At 34.7% G+C, this 19,448-nt stretch overlaps 1 protein-coding gene across 2 annotated transcripts in view; it reads right to left on the bottom strand.

The window, feature by feature from the left end:
* necab2 (N-terminal EF-hand calcium binding protein 2) overlaps positions 1-19,448 on the bottom strand; it is a 193,948-nt gene that overhangs the window by 10,371 nt on the left and 164,129 nt on the right. The window contains exons 9-10 of one of the 2 annotated variants that reach the window (XM_056478385.1): positions 18,026-18,082; positions 4,511-4,623 (exon numbers count right to left, since the gene is read on the bottom strand). In XM_056478385.1, coding sequence (XP_056334360.1) covers positions 4,511-4,623; positions 18,026-18,082 — 170 coding nt within the window. The remainder of the gene's footprint in view (positions 1-4,510; positions 4,624-18,025; positions 18,083-19,448) is intronic. The other variant, XM_056478386.1, reaches the window with a different exon arrangement.

The raw sequence follows: 19,448 nt of genomic DNA, 5'->3' as shown, positions 1-19,448 counted from the left end.
TGACGGCAGTACAAAATGCTGCCATACAAAGGCCTCTCCTTGAAAACACTACAAAGGACCTATTTTACTCACTGCTCTTACATTAATATTTCATGCTGCGGGGAGGAAAAATGCTCTCAGTCGTGGCCTGACCAAAATTGTGAAAGTAAAGCAACTGTTCAAAAGTTTGGGCTCTCTATATTTGTTTTAAAGAGGTGGTGCACTTCAATATCATATTTTAAACATGTGGAATGTAGCTGTGTGAACATAAACAACATTTCTGAATGTAATATGCTCAATGTTCAATGCAAAGGGAGACACTGGCTTTTACAAAGTTAGCTTAGCAAAGCCTACAGCGAATGAAATTTGGGGACTACAAAAAATTACATCTTGGCTAGTGAGATCACAAACACTTCAGGTTACATGGAGCAAATGGGCATGGCCAGAGGCACTGTAATGGTTATAGCAGAGAAAGCTAAAATGCCATCCAAACGCTGCTATTTCCACAGAGCTTCTTCTGTTTCTGTATTTGGGCTTCCAAAGGACACGACACAAAGAGAGAAGTGCTTACAATGTAATTTTAATTATGTTCCAGAGAATTGTAAAAAATATATAGCTAGCATTAGACAAAGGACAGCTTACAGAATCTCTTCCAGTTCAGTGCTGGATATAGCTACAAACTCCTCAAAGGAGCGCCTCCAACCATAATAGACGAAGCTGTGGATTATGAGCCACAAACTTATTTTTATTTTGTTAAAATTGATCTATTACATGCATCGCGTCTAGTGTTGTACACTCAGAAATAAAAGTACGTGAGCTGTCACTAGGGTTGTACCTTTTCAAAAGGTACACATTTGTATCACATTTGTTGAACAAATTTTTACATTTTACAATTGAAGACTGCATCATTACTTATTTTAATTATTTTTAAAGTAGTGTTTAACACATTTTTTTTCTTTTTCTTTATTTTTTATTATCTATATTCTTATTTCTTTTTCCTTGACTGAACTAAAAATACATATTTAAAAAAAATCTGAAACTTCTCAGGTCAATAACTAGCCACCCTATGAATTATATAGTACATTTTTGCCAGTGGTTCCAAAACTTGGCCAACACTTTAAAATAATGGTCCATTAGTTAATGTATTTACTAACATGAACAAGCTATTAGTAATACATTTGTTACAGTGTTTATTCATCTTTGTTAATGTTAAATTAAGTATTGTTAGTTCATCTTGGGCAGCACGGTGGCGCAGTGGGTAGCACGTCTCACAGCAAGACCCCTGATTAATAAAGGGACTAAGCTGCAAAGTAAATGAATGAATAGTCCATGTTAACTGAGTGCATTAACTAATGTTAACAAGCACAACTTTGGGTTTTAATAATGCATTAGTTAATGTTGAACTATGATTAATAAATGTTTTACAAGATTTTTCATACTACAGTAAGTTAACGTTAGTAAACACATTAACTAACATTAACTAATGGACCATTAAGTGTTACTAAAACTTGCCTATAGGTAACCTAATTAACTTAGTGAAGCCTTTAAATGTCACTTTAAGCTGAATATCATGCATATAAACAAAATGGCAAAGACAAAAGAAGTTGGTTATTAGAAATTAGTTCAGCAAAGAAAAACAGTTGGAGTCAAATTATTAGCCTGTTAATTTAGATATATATAAATAATAATAAATATAAATAAATGCAATTATTTGAATAAATGAATGAATAAATAAATAAATGAATGAACGAATTAAAGACTAACCAGTTTAGTATTTAAAATGTACTGACCAAATTAGTATTTAGTACCACTGAGATACTATTGTAGTTTTGAAAACCTATTAATTAACATTAATCTCTTCCATTTGTCTTGTTTCTCTGGATTTACTAAGTGTGATTAAGGCAGTATTACAGTAGCTTAACCAGTTTCATGTGCAAACTATTCTCTGATCTTTTAGGACTTTGCAAACACAATGTATTAATAGTGTAGAAAAAACAGCAATTGTTCAGCCAGTTTCATCATTAATTCCTGAACTAGAATAACAACATTCCCCTCTGCTTGTCTGCCATCTTTATCCACAGGAGGCAAAACGACACAGTATCATTTTTCACCACATCAGAGATACATGCACATTGTTGGAACACAAGCATTTAGAAGAGAAACACAGGTTGATTCTCCAAGAAATACATCACTGTATCATTACCGCTGCCCTGCAACAGACACATTCAAACTGATATGGAGCATTGTATAATACAAACTGAAAATACTTTAATTCGATAGCACAAAAACACAGACTTTGTAATGATTTATAAATTCAACAAGATGCAATGAGAGGTTAGTATACAGTAGGGAATTAAAGAAACACTGCACTTTTTTAAATAGCTTAATTTTACTACTTAGTTTGATCATTTTTTTAATCCTTTCACCTGATGTCCAGGTCTGGCCAGAGCATGTTTAACTTAGCTTAGCATTGATAACTGAATCGGATAAGTCCATCAGCATCTTACTTAAAAATAACAAAATAGTTTTGATCATTTTCCTATTTAAAGTTTGACTCTTAGGTAAATTAGTAAAACTCTTTTGTCATTTCTGAGAGAGATGCTAATTAGGGTTGGGCGATGTCGACTAATTTGGCATCGTACTTCGTACAATTTGTCATCGTAGGTGGTGGTGAATTAATTATTTATGAATAATTAATTAAATCATAACTAATTAATTATTTATTGCCTACCATTTCAACTACCTGACCCGCATAGTCTTTGTTTTACCCATAACTAAATCATAAATAAATAAAGATAAGTTACACACAAATTACCATCTGTCAATCACTTTTTCTGCGGGACTCTGGCATGAATAGGCAGAGTGATCTGTGTCGTTATAATGGCGTCAACAAACTTGGTTGGTAAAAAAAGTGCACAACCAACATGAACCAATTTAAAGTAGAAGCACGAAAGCGAAAGGATTAGTGTACTGACATGTTACCAGAGTCTCTTTTAAGGCAAGTCATTTCACTTGGCGGACATCTTTGAACGCCTTTCGGCGGTATGTTTGAGAATTCGGGAAACATCAAATTATCCAAAAGTGTTTGCCAAGCTTCCAGTTACATTACATATTTGGAATCGCCAATAATATTAAACAACAACTGTCTCATAGGTTTAGTTTCTAATCAAATAAAATCGGCATATTTTCAGGTTACCCGAGCACATGCGCATTCGAAATGAAAGCGGTCACAACACCAATCTTATTTATGGCAGTTCTACACATTATCATCCTCTGCATAATGATCGTCTGATCGCGCAGCTCCTCTAAAGTAATCCACAACCTGTTCTAGATGGCGAATCTCCTCCAGAAATGACAGCGACTCTGTTTACAAGTTTGTGGCCGTTTGAGTAGCTGCTGCTGTCATGTGATGTGCGTTTGACAGGACGAACTGTTCTTCGCGTTAATTTCATACAGATTACAAAACTGTGTTTCCAAGTGTAGTGGGTTCATTTAAAAGTAGACGTTTCAAGCTTTATGTGGGTATATTTCTTATGTCTGTGAAGCAAGTATTCGCTGAGATTCCAGTGTGTTTGTTGACCACAAAATGTGTCGTAAAAGCACACGTCTGGTCCCCTGGAGAAACGTCAGTCTATAATGATCGATGATTGGCTCCTGTACTAGTAGGCGGGGCTTCAATCGCCATATTGACTGTTACACTTTTCCCCATTCAAAACAATACGAGAGACAAGTCTTGTGTATTCTTGAGTCTTTGACGTTACTCTATCGAAGAGTCAAGATTAATTAAATATCACATTTAACAACTATAGTAAGACATGATTCAGCAGTACATCCTTGATAAACTGTCCGATGTGCACTGCTCTTTGAGGTTTTGTGCTCAAAGCACCTACTGACTGCCTGGAGCTCAGACGTGTGCATATGCTGCTGCAGCGCATGCCAGTGTGTGTGTGTGTGTGTGTGTGTGTGTGTGTGTGTGTGTGTGTGTGTGTGTGTGTGTGTGTGTGTGTGTGTGTGTGTGTGTGTGTGTGTGTGTGTGAATTCATGTGATGTGTGTTTTCAGTGGTATAGTGTGGAAGCAGGGCTTTTCAGAAAAGCTAGATGAAATGCCAGTGTGGGCGTACATCGTTTTCATTCTAAAATGTCATTTTAAAACTAAGACGTATTAGTGTAAATGGTGTCTGAGTGTGTATTTTTCATGAGTGGGTTGCTGGGGCGTGGGGCGGAGGATCGCGATGCCAGCTCAGCATTGTGTTGTCTAAACAGTGGAGTGTTTCTTTAAAAAACGCTCAGTAGAGCAGGGATGTCAAACTAAATTCCTGGAGGGCCGCAGCCCTGCACCGTTTAGTTCCAACCCCAATTAAACACACCTGATCAAACAAATTGAGTCCTTCAGGCTTGTTTGAAACCTACAGGTAAGTGTGTTGAAGCAGGGTTGGAACTAAACTGTGCAGGGCTGCGGCCCTCCAGGAATTGAGTTTGATATCCTTGCAGTAGAGGGTCAAAGTAAGAGAATGATGAGAAGTGAACTCACTGGAAACAGTCTCTCTGAGTAGACACATTCTTCAGGTATTGTTTCAGGGCCTCACAGAAATCACCCAACTGCTTCTGGGAAACTTTCATCTCCTGGCGGATCAGGTACAGGGACTAAAGACGGAGAAAGAGAGAAAGAAATGGGCAGATTAGTTTGCAGCAGTCTGAATTCCTAATGAAAAACCTGAATCTCTGGGGCCGATGGGGATATCTTTTGATTAAAATGCAGGTAAAGTTTACAAATACTTTGAGTTTTATAAAAGGGATTGTTCTTTCTTCAGTTGAGCATTAAAAAACATTTTTTGTGTTGCTGAAACTGTGGTCCTTGGTGACTCATGAAATGCAAGTCAGTAGCTAATGGTACATATACAAAAACATACTGTATATAAAGGCAAAACAAAATGAATACCCGCAGCTCCTAGTAATAAGCTGAGGTCTTGTGAAGTGAAAGGATCATTCTGTGCAATGAAACTAAACATTATTTACAATATAATCCACAGCCTTGGCAAATGGTCATGAGTTTTTTCATGAATATCTGGAGTGAATATCTGGAGCGCAACCTGTTGAATAATGGCGTAATTAAGGATACAAACTATATTGTATTTACAACTTTTTTATGTTGCAGAATCAAGGATAAGCACAAGAAAATGAAATTTTGAAGAATTCTAAAATGTTTGCTCTCCTTCTCTGTAAACAAACATTGTGAATGATCGATTTGCTTTATAAGTCCTCAATGTATCTTCAGGAGCCCTTTGTATTAATTTGGCTGTATAATAATATAGCTTGTATATGTTTTTCTGACTCTCACAGTGCCATTAACTGTTGACTTGCATTTTAATCACCAAGGACTAGAGAAGAGATGCTCAAAGTAGGGCCCGCAGGCCAAAGTAACCTTTGATTTAGCCCACCATCCCATCTGAAAAGAGAGCAAGAATGATGGGGAGGTGGTTGGGGCAAATGCCTTTGACAGAGAGATTTTAAATAAAATTTCGCTTTATATCTGAGCTACAAAAAAGCCAACTGAAATTAAATGTTTCAACTAAATGTTGTAAATGAATCAGACTTTAAAAATGTAAAAACTGTCAACTTGTCACAAAAAAATCAGCGAGCAAATCTAGGCAAAGGCAGGAGCAGGTTGATGAGTGTTTTCAGCGTTGAATCCATTGTGTTATAATTGAGATTTTACTGCATTAGTTAATATAATTTAAAGCAATGTTTTCTAGTAATTCTCAAATGTTAGCAAATAAATTAGGAAAAAGAAAAAGTTTGGGCACCCAATTTGGCATCGTTCGATGTCTAATGTAAAACATTGTGATAGACGATTGCATCATCGTCATAGGCAGCAGTGAACTGATGATTTATGAATAATTAATTAATTCAGAACTAATTAATTATTTGTAGCCTAATGTTTCAACTACCTGACCCGCATGGTCTTCGTTTTACCCATAACCAAATCATAAATAAAGATAAGTTACACACAAATTACCACCTGTCAATCTCTTTTTCCGCGGGACTCTGGCATGAATAGGCAGAGTGATCTGTCTCGTTATAATGGCATCGACAAACTTGGTACATGCAGGAAAGCGAAAGATTGAAGCAGAGCACTGACACTGTGACACGTTACCTGATAGATTCAAATTATGTGAACATAACCTACACTGCAGCGCATGACAGAGAGTGTGTGTGGTCATGTGATTTGCGTTTTCAGCGGTTTAGTGTGGAAGGAGGCTTTTCAGAAAAGCTAGATGAAACGTCAGTGTGAATGTGGATAGTTTTTGTTCTAAAATGCCATATTAAAACTAAGACGTATTAGTGTGTTCTTCGAGAGTGGGTTGCTGCTTCGTCAGGGCAGGGCGGGGCGGAGAATCGCGATGCCGGCTCAGCATTGTGATGTGTATCGGCCATCAGCGATGGATGATGGCATCGTCTATTGACCCAACACTACCGTCGACTACCGTTTTAGCTAAAAATCCTCTTTAATGTTCTACTAAAGAAAAAAAGCTATCTATATCTTACATAGCCTGAAGTGAGTTCATTAAAAACAAATAATCATTGTTGGGATAACAGACCTTTTAATATTTTTTTCCTGATGTGTATATTTACATTCTTTTTAGGCAAAATAAAAACATATTTAGAGACAAATTACAGCATACAGTAAGTGGTCTAGAAATTATGTGACCCTGCAAAACTAGTCTTATATTGCACAAATATGCAGTATTTCTGTTAATAATACAAAATATATTTTATGGGTCAAAATGCTAGATTTTTAGATCATGTTCCATGAAGACATTTTGTAAATTTACCTCTGTAAACATACTAAAACGAAATTTTTGATTAGTAATGTGCAATATTAAGCACTTAATTTAGAAAACTTTAAAGCCAAGTTTTCTCAGTGTTTAGATTTTTCTGAACACTCAGATTCCAGATTATCAAAAAGCTGAATGCTGTATCATAGCCAAATATTGTCCTATCCTGACAAACCTAACAAACAAACAAATGTGTGACAGACATTAGAGGAAGAAGTATTAAGACTTGAGGATTGTTTTAGACAGGTCTGGAGCTTTTTTATACTCTCTCAAATGGCTTAGCAGACCTGATGCCCAAACAGACACATTACACACACTGAAAGAAAGAAACCATTACAAAGTATGATATAATCTAAAAGCTCTAACTGACTTTAAAGGGCACCTAGGTTACCCCTTTTTTCAAATTTAATATGAGTATTTTGTGTCTCCAGAATGTATCTGTAAAGTTTCAGCTCAAAACACCCATCAGATTTTTTATTATACCTTTTATTAAATTCTAATTAATATATTTTTGCACCAGGAGGCTGTTTTGGTGTACTGCTCCTTTAAGGCTAGTCCTCCCCGTTTTGCGTGCCTTAATCTCCACCCTCAGCAGATTCAGACAACATACAGATTTAACGTCCACAAAGCGGGATTGAAGCGTCTTCTTTTATAATTGTTCTGACACACGGCTGTGCTGATGAAGTGAACCTGAAATAAATCACTGTAATTCATTACACACGTGCTCTGTTTTAAAACATTTTAAACTTGTAAAACTCACTCTTGATCACGTTTGATTGATGATCCTAGCGAACTGAACAGACCTTTTATTCCCGGTTGCTTTGTGCTCGTCCTCTCTTGTTGATATGATTATACACATGACTACCGGGACATGTTAATGCGCGCAGCTGTCAATCAATTCGGTGGGCGGGGGGACCGCACTCCTACGTCAAGTTGCGATCGGTCTGAAAACCGCTCCAATTGGTCCACAGTTTTTAATTTGTTAAATTGAAAAAAAAAGGACTGGGTGTGTTTATATCACCCCAATATGACGGTCTATACACTATACCTGCACATTTGTCTGTCCAAACAGCTTGAAAAGTAGATTTTTCACCATTGGTTCCCTTTAATAAAGTCAAAATCAATATATAACTCTAGAAACTGACACTTTTGACAGGTTTTGTTGTCCAGGGTCACATAAGTTATAAACACTTAACTCTATCAGCCTGTAATAACGGCATGTGATGCTGCAACATGCGATAAAATCTTTTTAATGTTAATCAGAGTTTTGACCTAACCATCTGGAACAATGACACAGGTTGTTTCTATTTCTGCAATGTCGCAGCAGAACAACATGAATCAACGGCAATTAGTTGCTTTTTGATTTAGTGGCTGATTCAGATTCATTTGTACGATTTCATTTATACAATTTGCACACAAATTTGACATACCCCAATGACGGTTGGGTTTAGGGGTGGGGTTTGAGGATACACCACCTTTTAAAAATCAAAAATTTTCATACAAATATAATCATATGAATTGGTAGGAATTAGCCACTTTTCTGATAATATGTAAAGTAGTTACGTTTTCTTGTGAGACCAGGCTGCATGAACTACTATGACAATTATCATGTCAGGTGCTGATTTTGTGCTTTATTTAGTTTCAAATGTTAGCAGTGTGACTTTGAATACAATTTTATGTTACATTTACTGTCATACAGAATGCAGCAGCAGTAAGTTTATCTCAGATTGTCACTGAGTTTTAATAATGTTAATCAGGTTTAATATTCATTAATTGGATTATAAACTTGCAGTAATGCACTATTCTGCACTTCTGAATGAACTTCTGTGGTATTTAAATGTTTCTGTCGTGTTGTGTCTGGCAAGGACAGGCAAATTGCTTGTCGCTGGAACCTTGTTGTTAGAATACACCGCAAACCTGCTTCAACTGCTTTAAAAGCTTTGGCCCTCATTTATTCTGAGTCACGATATTTAATGCAGATGAAGGGTTATGTAAGATATGAATATATGGTTGCCCCTTTAGGAGAAGGAAAAATAAATATGGTACATACTTGAGAGAAAAATCAATACAGCAACTCTTTTGGATAATTGCCTGAGAAACTAATTAATTCCCAGTGTAATGTAAATGAAGTAGAATTGTGGGAGTGTGGTTGGCTACGAAATGAAGTACAGGGCAAATCACATGGCCTGCTTTGTGACAAACACACACACACAAAACAGATACGCTGTGTAAAAATATATAACATTTTCAGAGGGATCAATTTCCAACTTAACGGAAATGAAAGTGAACTGCCTCTGACTTGGATATTTCACATATAATTGCACCTTTCTGGTGTAACATGTCACTCAGACCTCCCACTCTTTTCTAAATCGGTTCTGTCATCTTGAACCAGTTTTATTAAGTCTGAGAGATTTGATTAAATAACCAAAATTACCCAGTGACACACTAAGAAATGATAGGTTTAAATGTAATAATTGCTTGGCTGAATATTTCCACATTGAGACCCAGAGGAGCCTGGAGTGTTGATTAACATCTGCATTTATTTATGAAAACTCAAAGGTCTAAAATGGCCATATGTTGTTTTTTTAAACAGAATTTTAACTGAAATATTCTAAAAATGTATATAAAATAATGCCGTTAATTTTTTGTTTGTTTGTTTTAAACTACAGGAATACTTTTATTCAGTAAAAACATGTCAGGAAGGGTATTTATAATGCTGCTAAAATGATTAAATATAATAAATGCTGCTCTTTTAGTCTCTGCTCATTAAATCTAGAAAAAATATGATAGTGATCATAACAATAAATCAGGTTTCATACACATTTTTACAACAAAAATTCTATGACTTTATCAGGACTTTCAAGTCAATTTTCATGACCTTATGTTTCATGTAATGGTGGTAAATCATTAGAAACGTTTAAATTGATCACAGCATATCATAAAAAAGGCAATAGTTTCAATTTATTTTCATATCTATGTAAAATACACAGCACTAATAATGTGAGAGCATGTTTGGCCAAGAAAACAAAAGTAAAAACAACTAACCTCCATTCCAAAATACATATATTTGTCAAACTAATTTTAGATAATCCTAATATTTTGTTAAACTAGTAATAGTAGGTAAAACTACTTCTATTATAAAGCCGCGATTACACTGGACTTTTCGCTCGATAGACTTTCATTCATAGGCATGCGAATGCGACAGACCAGAAACGCAAACATGTGTGACAAGTTTTGCATTTCACTGCATTCGAAAGTTCAAGCTTGGTGAAGTTTTTTTTTTTTACTGCGAAATCACATCACATAAGACCACATCATTGAAACAACTCTGAGTCGACTCTTTTATTTAAAAATCTGTATTTTTAAACAAGGTGGATTCCCTCAGCTGGATGTTTTCAATCACTTAGAGCTGTGTTACACACTGTATGGATCATTTAAAATATGAAATTTAAAATATGAAGCAATCGCTCACTTTTATTAATGTCTAATCATATTGTTTAACCCCGCCCCTTTTCATAGTGCAGAATTTTGCAAGCACAAGCTTTAGTGTGACAGCAGCTTAAGTCACTTTGGACAAAAATGTCTGCTAAATTACTAAATGTAAATGTAGATTCCATGACTTTTCCAAAACCTTTTGGGTTTTTCTGTTTTTCCAAAACTTTTCTAGTCCTGGAAAATGCCATGTCAAAATTTTCCAGGTTTTCCATGATAAATGTTTCTTGAACACAAAATCAGCATTTTATAATGATTTTTGAAGAGTCACTGAAGACTGGAGCAATGATGGTGACAATTCAGTTTAGTCATCATATGAAATTTTAACAGCATTTTACAATATCACAGTTTTTCTGTCCTTTTTTCCCGACAAAATAATGTTATGCTACCTTGAACTTGGTGAAGTTTGGGACTTGTGAACTGGAGGAAGAAAGTTCCTGTCAAGCTCTGACAAAGTACCAGACTTCAATAGTCTTTTCTGATTATTCCTTTAACAAATGTCCAACAAATAATTCGTTGCAGGGTGGATTATTGCAATAATCACCAGAACGTTCACTCATCTTCAATGATGATCAGTCCCACACACAACCGCACTCCACTAGTGTTTGAAGGGAAAGGCGCGTTCACGTTTTACCGTATCTGGCTCTTCATATTTGATATTGTTTCGTGTCGACATCAATACACACAGGCAAAAGATCCAGAAGAAAACGAAAGAAATCATTTAAACAACTCTGGACTATTTTATTAAAAAAATCTATATTTTTAAACAAGGTGCATTTTCAGATTTGACCCTCAGCTGGATGTTTTCATTTACTTAGAACTGTGTTACACACTGTATGGAAGGTCATTTTAAAAAACCCATAATAGGGGCTCTTTAATAACTAATTTCCTTTGTCTTTGCCATGATGTTTTTATTTGCAAGATACAAACATTCAGCTTAAAATGCTATTTAAAGGCTTAAACAAGTTTATTAGGTATATTAGGCATGTCATTGGACAACAGTGGTTTGTTCGGTAAAGAAAAAGAATCTTAATACTGGGGGCTAATAATTAACTTTTAAAAATGTTTTTATTATTATTATTATTTCAGCATAACTATAAGAAACAAAAAATATCCTTGCTATTTTAAACATCACTAGTATTTAGAAAAGAATAAAGATTTTACAGGAGGGCTAATGATGTAATAACTTTTATATGCCACATTACAATCACACAAGTGCACTTCAACAAGTCATAGCTTCACAGGACATAAAATAGTAAGAAAATTTAAGTAAAAAGTAGTAAGTAAAAAGTATTTTTTTAAGTTTTTTTTATAGATTACAGAGTAGATTTGGTATGTGCTGCATGCACATCTTGTTGTCACATCTTTAACAGAGCATGTGTTGTTCCTCTGCAGGTGGGAAAGATAAAACCCAAGCAAAAGTATTAGACCATTCCATTTCACAGCCATCTTTTTCCCCAAAGGCAAGGGCAATAAAAGAGCAGAAGCCCGGTAATAAACCCTGAACTTAATCAAGATCTCCATGCCACCCAGCACTCAGCAGAATGCAATCAGAAACACTACATTACCCGACCTACACAAAACCCAAGTAGGATCATTCTGTTTATCCATTCTCCTCCACTGGAAGCCAGATCTGATGGGCAAACAGGAATAATTAGAGGAATGCGTGAGGATTCAGAATCCAATTTTCTTTGCATTTCTACATGTGGCTCATCTGAACATTGCGACTGCCTGCACTAATGCTTTTTCATTAGTCTCCAGTGTTTATTATAACAGTTAAAGGCTTCATTCAGACTCATGAACTAAACTGATTGGTAGATGATGCAAATGTGACCCACTGTGTAACTGTTAAAAGCCTTTAGGCTCTGTGGGAAATGCTCATTGTATTATTAGAAACTTTAAATCTCTCGTATTGAAGACAGCATAATCAATATTTCTGGCGTGTATTGTTATATCTCTCATTTGGGTGTCATTTGGCATTAGCATTCCGTGATGTGGTGAATGTGCTTTGGATGTATGTGTATGATGTGTGTGTGTGTTTCTCTTTAGCTCAGAAGGGAAGCTAAACTAATGAACCCTAAATACTCCCATGTGGAGTTGAACTGCTCAACTTCTACATTATGCATCAGACTGTGAAACACGCACACACACATGTGCACTATGAGAGCAGAGAACATTTTATCTACCATGTAAGCTAAGCGAATGTTTCAGGTACAGTACAAGTCTATAAAGGAGAAGAAACCTCAGAAGGTTTGAAAAAAAATTCACCGTCGCCATGGAAACTGGGGGATACCGTCCCAATTCTTTCTGATTGGCATATTTCTACCCCCATTTCTCCTTCTCTGGTAATTCCGCATTTTAATTTCTCCCTCCTTTGAGCTTCAGCACCTCTCTAAATGCTCTGCTTTGTTAAAGTCTGCATTTGCACTGAATGGTACATGTGACACAATTACAATTTTTTTCTCTCATGTGGCAGAGATCAGATATACGTATGTGGAAAAAAAGAATCACATGGAATCCAATACACTCGGATCAGTTTCAGGCCACGTTTTTATGTGGACATTTCTCCAAAATGAATCAGATACATGCCTTTGTGTCTGCAGTACAAGCAGGTAGATCGGATTTTCACCTGTCAATGCACTGAAAAATAATATCAACTGATGTCAACTCCGATGCTGACATCGAGTCCTAAACTTTAAAGGGCACCTATGATGAAATGATGATATATCCACTGATATATTGGAGTAATATAAACCCAACAAGCCTCTTTTTTTTTTAAATTTCCTGATGTTAAAATAGTATCCAAATACCAGTGACTTTGAGGCCCATCTCATCTTGACATAGAAGTCGTGACATTCCCCATGACATTCCCCACCCACCAAATTGATTGACAGGCACCATGTTTCTAAAATAACATGAATACACATGTCCACAGAACTTATTTTTTGCAAATAAACTGGGATTAAAATATTTGTTACAATTCTCTGGGATTTTTATAAGTATTCTAAATTTAAAACCTTTTTAAAATAGAGCACATTTGTAATAAAGGCAATAAAATCGCTATCTACACAGTAATATATATCTGTAATTGTACAGTAATTGTAATTGTAACTGTTTTTTCCGGCAGCTGGGGTGCTGAAAAAATTAAAGAAATTTACAGTAAAATAACATGTTTTTTTGTGTGTAATTCTTAACCGCTATAATCACCATGGCCACATGGTGTCAGTAAATGTGCACATATGTGTGTGTGTGTTTACTGGAAATGGCCTTTATGTTAGACTCATCATTTCAGAAAGGCTTGAAAAAACTCCATCACATGAAATAAACTTGTTTTTTTTTGACTAATGATTTCAGCTTCATCCGAGTCCTGTTCTGTCACTGTGCTGTTTATCTGACGTAACGCATAACGAGAAGCACACACGCACAAGGCAATTGTGGGTGGGGAGAAGCAGCTCATTTTCATTTGAAGCCACAGGCTACAAAAACAGCTACAGTATACTCAGACACCAAAATAGGCATATTCTGGAGGCTATAATAAATAATCTGATGGGTATTTCATCTTATTGCATCTTATAAGAGGGTTAAATTTAACGGCCGTTATTTTACTGTAAATTTCTGTAATTAAATGGCCATTATTTTACTGTAAATTTCTGTAATTTAAAGGCTGTTATTTTACTGTAAATTTCTGTAATTTAACGCCCATTATTTTACTGTAAATTTCAGTAATTTAACAGCTGTTATTTTACTGTAAATATTAGTAATTTAACAGCTGTTATTTTACTGTAAATTTCTGTAATTTAACGGCCATTATTTTACTGTAAATTTCTGTAATTTAACAGCTGTTATTTTACTGTAAATTTATGTAATTTAACGGCTGTTATTTTACTGTAAATTTCTGTAATTCAACGGCTGTTATTATACTGTAAATTTCTGTAATTCAACAGCCGTTACTTTACTGTAAATTTCTGTAATTTAACGGCTGTTTTTTTACTGTAAATTTCTGTAATTCAACGGCTGTTATTTTACTATAAATTTCTGTAATTAAATGGTCGTTATTTTACCGTAAATTTCAGTAATTTAACAGCTGTTATTTTACTGTAAATTCTGTCATTTAACGCCTGTTATTGTACTGTAAATTTCTGTAAATCAACGGCTGTTATTTTACTATAAATTTCTGTAATTAAATGGCCGTTATTTTACCGTAAATTTCAGTAATTTAATAGCTGTTATTTTACTGTAAATTCTGTCATTTAACGCCCACTATTTTACTGTACATTTCAGTAATTTAACAGCTGTTATTTTACTGTAAATTTCAGTAATTTAACAGCTGTTATTTTACTGTAAATTTCTGTAATTTAATGGCCATTATTTTACTGTAAATTTCTGTAATTCAACGGCCATTATTTTACTGTAAATTTCAGTAATTTAACAGCTGTTATTTTACTGTAAATTTCTTTAATTTAACGGCCGCTATTTTACTGTAAATTTTTGTAATTCAACAGCTGTTATTTTACTTTAAATTTCTGTCACTTATGGTCGATATTTTACAGAAGTGCATCAACATACTGAAATAAAAGTCTCAGCAACTTCAGTTCAAGTGCACTTTAAATCTGTATACAAGACAAAATATATTTTATTTTGTCATGAAGCACAAGCTAATGCATTTAAACAGCATGTTAACGACATAGATAGCGAGCAAAAGAGAAAGTACCACAGAGAGAGCAAGCACACAACATCCGCTGTGTAAACAATATAAAACTATTGCAAATATCGTGTCATCAAATTATTTTGGTCAAAATGTGCATAAAGCACACCATATAAACCTGACATTAAAATGCTTACTGATCAAAAAAACCTAGTAGATGCCAAATTTAAACTTTTCTGTCATAAACTACAACAAATTAACATGCCTAAAAACAACAGTGGAATAAACATGGAAAAATTTAAACCCTGTGAACAAATTAAGTACAGGAATAAGGAAAAGAGAGCTCTAGCTGTCAGATACAGTGATGGAATTGGAATTGACCATCAAGATCTGCAGTGTAAATGCAGCCTTCAAGGTGCAAATGGGGTGTCCCAGTCTCCCTCTCTGGGTCCATCCCATGATAATTCCTTCCAAATGAGCAAAGATGGCTTTCAGATATGCAGTTGTATAACTCATTCACAGAGCTCTCTTTCTCTTTCTGACTGCCCTTGCTGGTTTTTATCATCAGACAGCTGATTTATATTCCTCTTGGCCAATCAAGACAAGCAGCGCTGGTGGTGCAGGAGTCTATTTAAACGGTGAACACAGCCTGTAAAGTAGGAAACTGCTGAGCAAACAGATGCATTGAACTGTGGGTCCGATCAGTCATTAGTCCACCCTCTATAAAAATGTCTTAAAGAGAAGATAAGAGCTCCTCTTTCTCTCAGCATCTGCACTCTATTGTTTTCTCACAATCTTTAGATGCTTGTGATTTAGACTGTAAAAAGGTTATAAACGAGCTGTTCAATTCTATATGTAGTTCACCGCAATGATTTACATAAATATTTGCAGGGCGAAAAATAAAAATATATAAGTAGCATTAATCATATGCAAATATATGCATTCATATATATTCCAAATTTTAAGGATGTGACGATATCACCTCTTCTGAAAATGCTATGATCATCTACAAAGCTACCTGCCATCATATCTGTTCAGATTTTTAATAGGATTCAGTTCATTTTTAAGAGAATTGTCGATACAGAGATTCTTTGATTATATTATTTTTTAGAATTTTTGAATAATTTTTATTAATTATATTATTATTACTTTTCCAAGGAATCGGTTGCGGCTGTAAGAGCATCCGCTGTGTAAAACATATGCTAGTTTCCACTTGAAATTGGGCTGTAATGAATGGGGACTGCAGAAAAAGGGGTGGGATGCCATGCAACAATTTTCATGACTGTTTTTTTTTTTTTTTTTTTTTTGGATTAATGGCGCAGTCATAACAACAGTTGCAGTAGTTTAGTTTTAGGTATGCACAGATATTTTTTTACACCTCATCTTGAATTTGGAGGAAATTCTAAAACATTTGGTGTCTGCAACATTTTTACCATTACTTGACTATGGTGATGTTTATATATGAATGCCTCAACCAAATGTCTCCTGCTCTAAGGTTTGTTACAGGCTGTCGTAGACTAACTCACCATTGTGAACTGTATGCCAAAACTGAGTGGTCTTCTCTGAATGTAAGAAGGTACATCCACTGGATGACTCTGGTCTACAAGCCTCTTCTGGGTCTAGAGCCTTTATACCCATGTTTCCTTCTTCATAGGTCAAAAAGCCACTATGTGAAAACTTAACATAATTTCTCTGATGCCCGGGATGGAACTGAAATAGGGAAGCGAGCCTTTGGTCATGCTGCCCCCTTACTCTGCATTCCTTTTTAGTCTGAACTAAAAATGTCTGAGCTCATCCCTCTATCCTTTATAACAAACAACAACAATCCATTTCTCAATGTACAGTTGAAGTCAGAATTATTAACCCCCCTGAATTATTATCCACGTTGTTTATTTTTTCCCCTAATTTCTGTTTAACGGAGAGAAGATTTTTTCAACACATTTCTAAACATAATAGTTTTAATAACTCATTTCTAATAACTGATTTATTTTATCTTTGCCATGATGACAGTAAATAATATTTTACTAGATATTTTTCAAGACACTTCTATACAGCTTAAAGTGACATTTAAAGGCTTAACTAGGTTATTAGGCAGGTTAGGGTAAATAGGCAAGTTATTGTATAACGATGGTTTGTTCTGTAGACTATCGAAATAAAATATAGCTTAAAGGGGCTAATCATATTGACCTTAAAATGATTTAAAAAAAAATAAAAACTGTTATCATCCAACTGTTAAAACAAACTCAAATTGCAACAACCAAATGAATATAATCATAAAGAAAACTGTAATAAACTAGCTCATTTTTGCTCTCACGGCAGGATAACCTGATAATACTGCAGGTGTGATGAACTATTTCCAGAAATACTTTATAGGTCCCAAAATAAATCTGGTTTAAAGCAACAAACACAGAGGCATATGGTAAAGCTGTCAGGTGGAACCTGCTCAACCCCCGTTTTGTCCTGAAACTGACAAGGATTAATGGATAAAAAGGACTGATTTAATTACTCCTGATCCCTCCGATGTCAATAAGACTGAAGTCAATTTGAGCAAAGATCTGTTACACACTGAATTCAGTTGCACTACTCCATCCATTTCTTTTAAACACAGCAATCCTTTCCTTATTAGATGGAAAACTTTTAAACCTCACGGTTCTACAAGAGATTAAATCTCAGCCCTCCCACACTTTCACTTAACAAAAAAAGCTATGATTTTCTGTGTGTTCCCATCATGCACTGCTGTGTGTATCACAGAGCGAGACTGATTTGTGGCTAGGCGAGGTGTAGTGTGATACTGCCTCTTATCTTTTAGACGCACAAATGACTCTCGGAGCAGGCTGTTATTGAACACACCGGGCTAAGGCTTTCATATATGGAAAAAGAAATGTGAGTAAATCCTGAAGAACAGGTGGCAGAACTGCTGCAGGTGTGTGGAACAGCACGGAGAAACCCGTGAGGAGTTAAGCTGCACTTGACTTGACTGGGAAAAGGTGAAATTGGGCATGCATTGTCTTTTATGATTAGGTGTATTTTTTTGTCATGCTCTTTGGTATATAAGACGTGCTTTAGTACTTACTGCGCTAGTTGTGCCATCAGTGTCTGTTAGTCGCTGATGTAGGTCAAACCAAACTGTCTGCAACAAAACCAGAACAGAAAAGCCACTAGTGAATTCACTGCCCCCCTGAAGCGCCCCTTGATGATCAATCAAACATGTCTACCTGACTTTAATATTTAAACAAGCTTCAAAACTGAAAGAAAAAAAAATATATATATAAATAAAAAAAAAAAAAAAAATATATATATATATATATATATATATATATATATATATATATATATATATATATATATATATATATATATACATATATATATATAAATATATATATACATATATATAAATATGTGTGTGTGTGTGTGTGTGTGTGTATCTTGTCATTCCAATTAATTTGAACAAGTTTGTGAAAGCTTATTTTTTGTTTTAAAGTATGTAAAATTAACATCATTTAGTGCCGGTCAATAATAAATGTTTAACAATATTGTCAATATTTCTTATATTTGCATTCAAATCACTCACATAAATTGTGTGAATATGTAAGATAATGGAAATAGACCATATCTTCTGATTCACGGGTGCTTATTTAGGCTTTCAGTTTGATTTCAGCTTAAAATATAACTCTGCAGTTCAACAATGTGACTTTTATCAACATTTTATGTAATAAATTACAGTAAAAAAACAAATCAATGAGATTTCTGTATTTATTATTGAACAGATTTATTTTTCATAGTGCAGACTGACAGAAAATCATATGGTATTTACAGGTTACAGCGTTAACAAAATAGCCATATTTTGCTATTCAAATAAGCATTACATACACTAGATGTTCAGGTGTGGTAAGCTACAATCTATTTTTTTTTAATGTTGTCAGTCAGTGTCAACAATTTTTATGATTTGCATTAACATTGCATTAACAGGCTATTTTATTTTGGTTGTTCTATTTATTCAGAAAGGCCACTGTACTATCACCCACTGCTATATAAAAGCATGGATTGCCAAAAAAATGATGTCAATAGCAGGTAGATGTCAGCAATTATAAAAAAACAGCTGGCAATGGAAAACAAACAAAGAAAGCTTAATGTGTAGTGTAATGTTGTCATAAATGATAAAATATGGAATTATTTGTTGTGGTGTTTAATTTTTCCAAAATTTTGCTTTGTTAACAATGACTGTCACTGCGGATCATTTTTAGATACAAATTCAAATTTATTCGCCCTCCAGTGAATTTTTTATTTCTTTTTTAAATATTTCCCAAATAATGTTTAACAAAGCAAGGGATTTTTCACAGTATTTCTGATAATATTTATTCTTCTAGAGAAAGTCTTATTTGTTTTATTTAGGCTAGAATAAAAGCAGTTTTAAATTAAAAAAGTACCTTTAAAGGTCAATATTATTAGCCCCCTTAAGCAATTTTTTTTATTGTCTACTGAACAATCATTAT

This window comes from Danio aesculapii, chromosome 18, assembly GCF_903798145.1.
Source record: "Danio aesculapii chromosome 18, fDanAes4.1, whole genome shotgun sequence".
Classification (NCBI taxonomy): domain Eukaryota; kingdom Metazoa; phylum Chordata; class Actinopteri; order Cypriniformes; family Danionidae; genus Danio; species Danio aesculapii.
The sequence above is the reverse complement of the archived record's forward strand: the minus strand, read 5'-3'. Positions and strand labels throughout refer to the sequence as shown.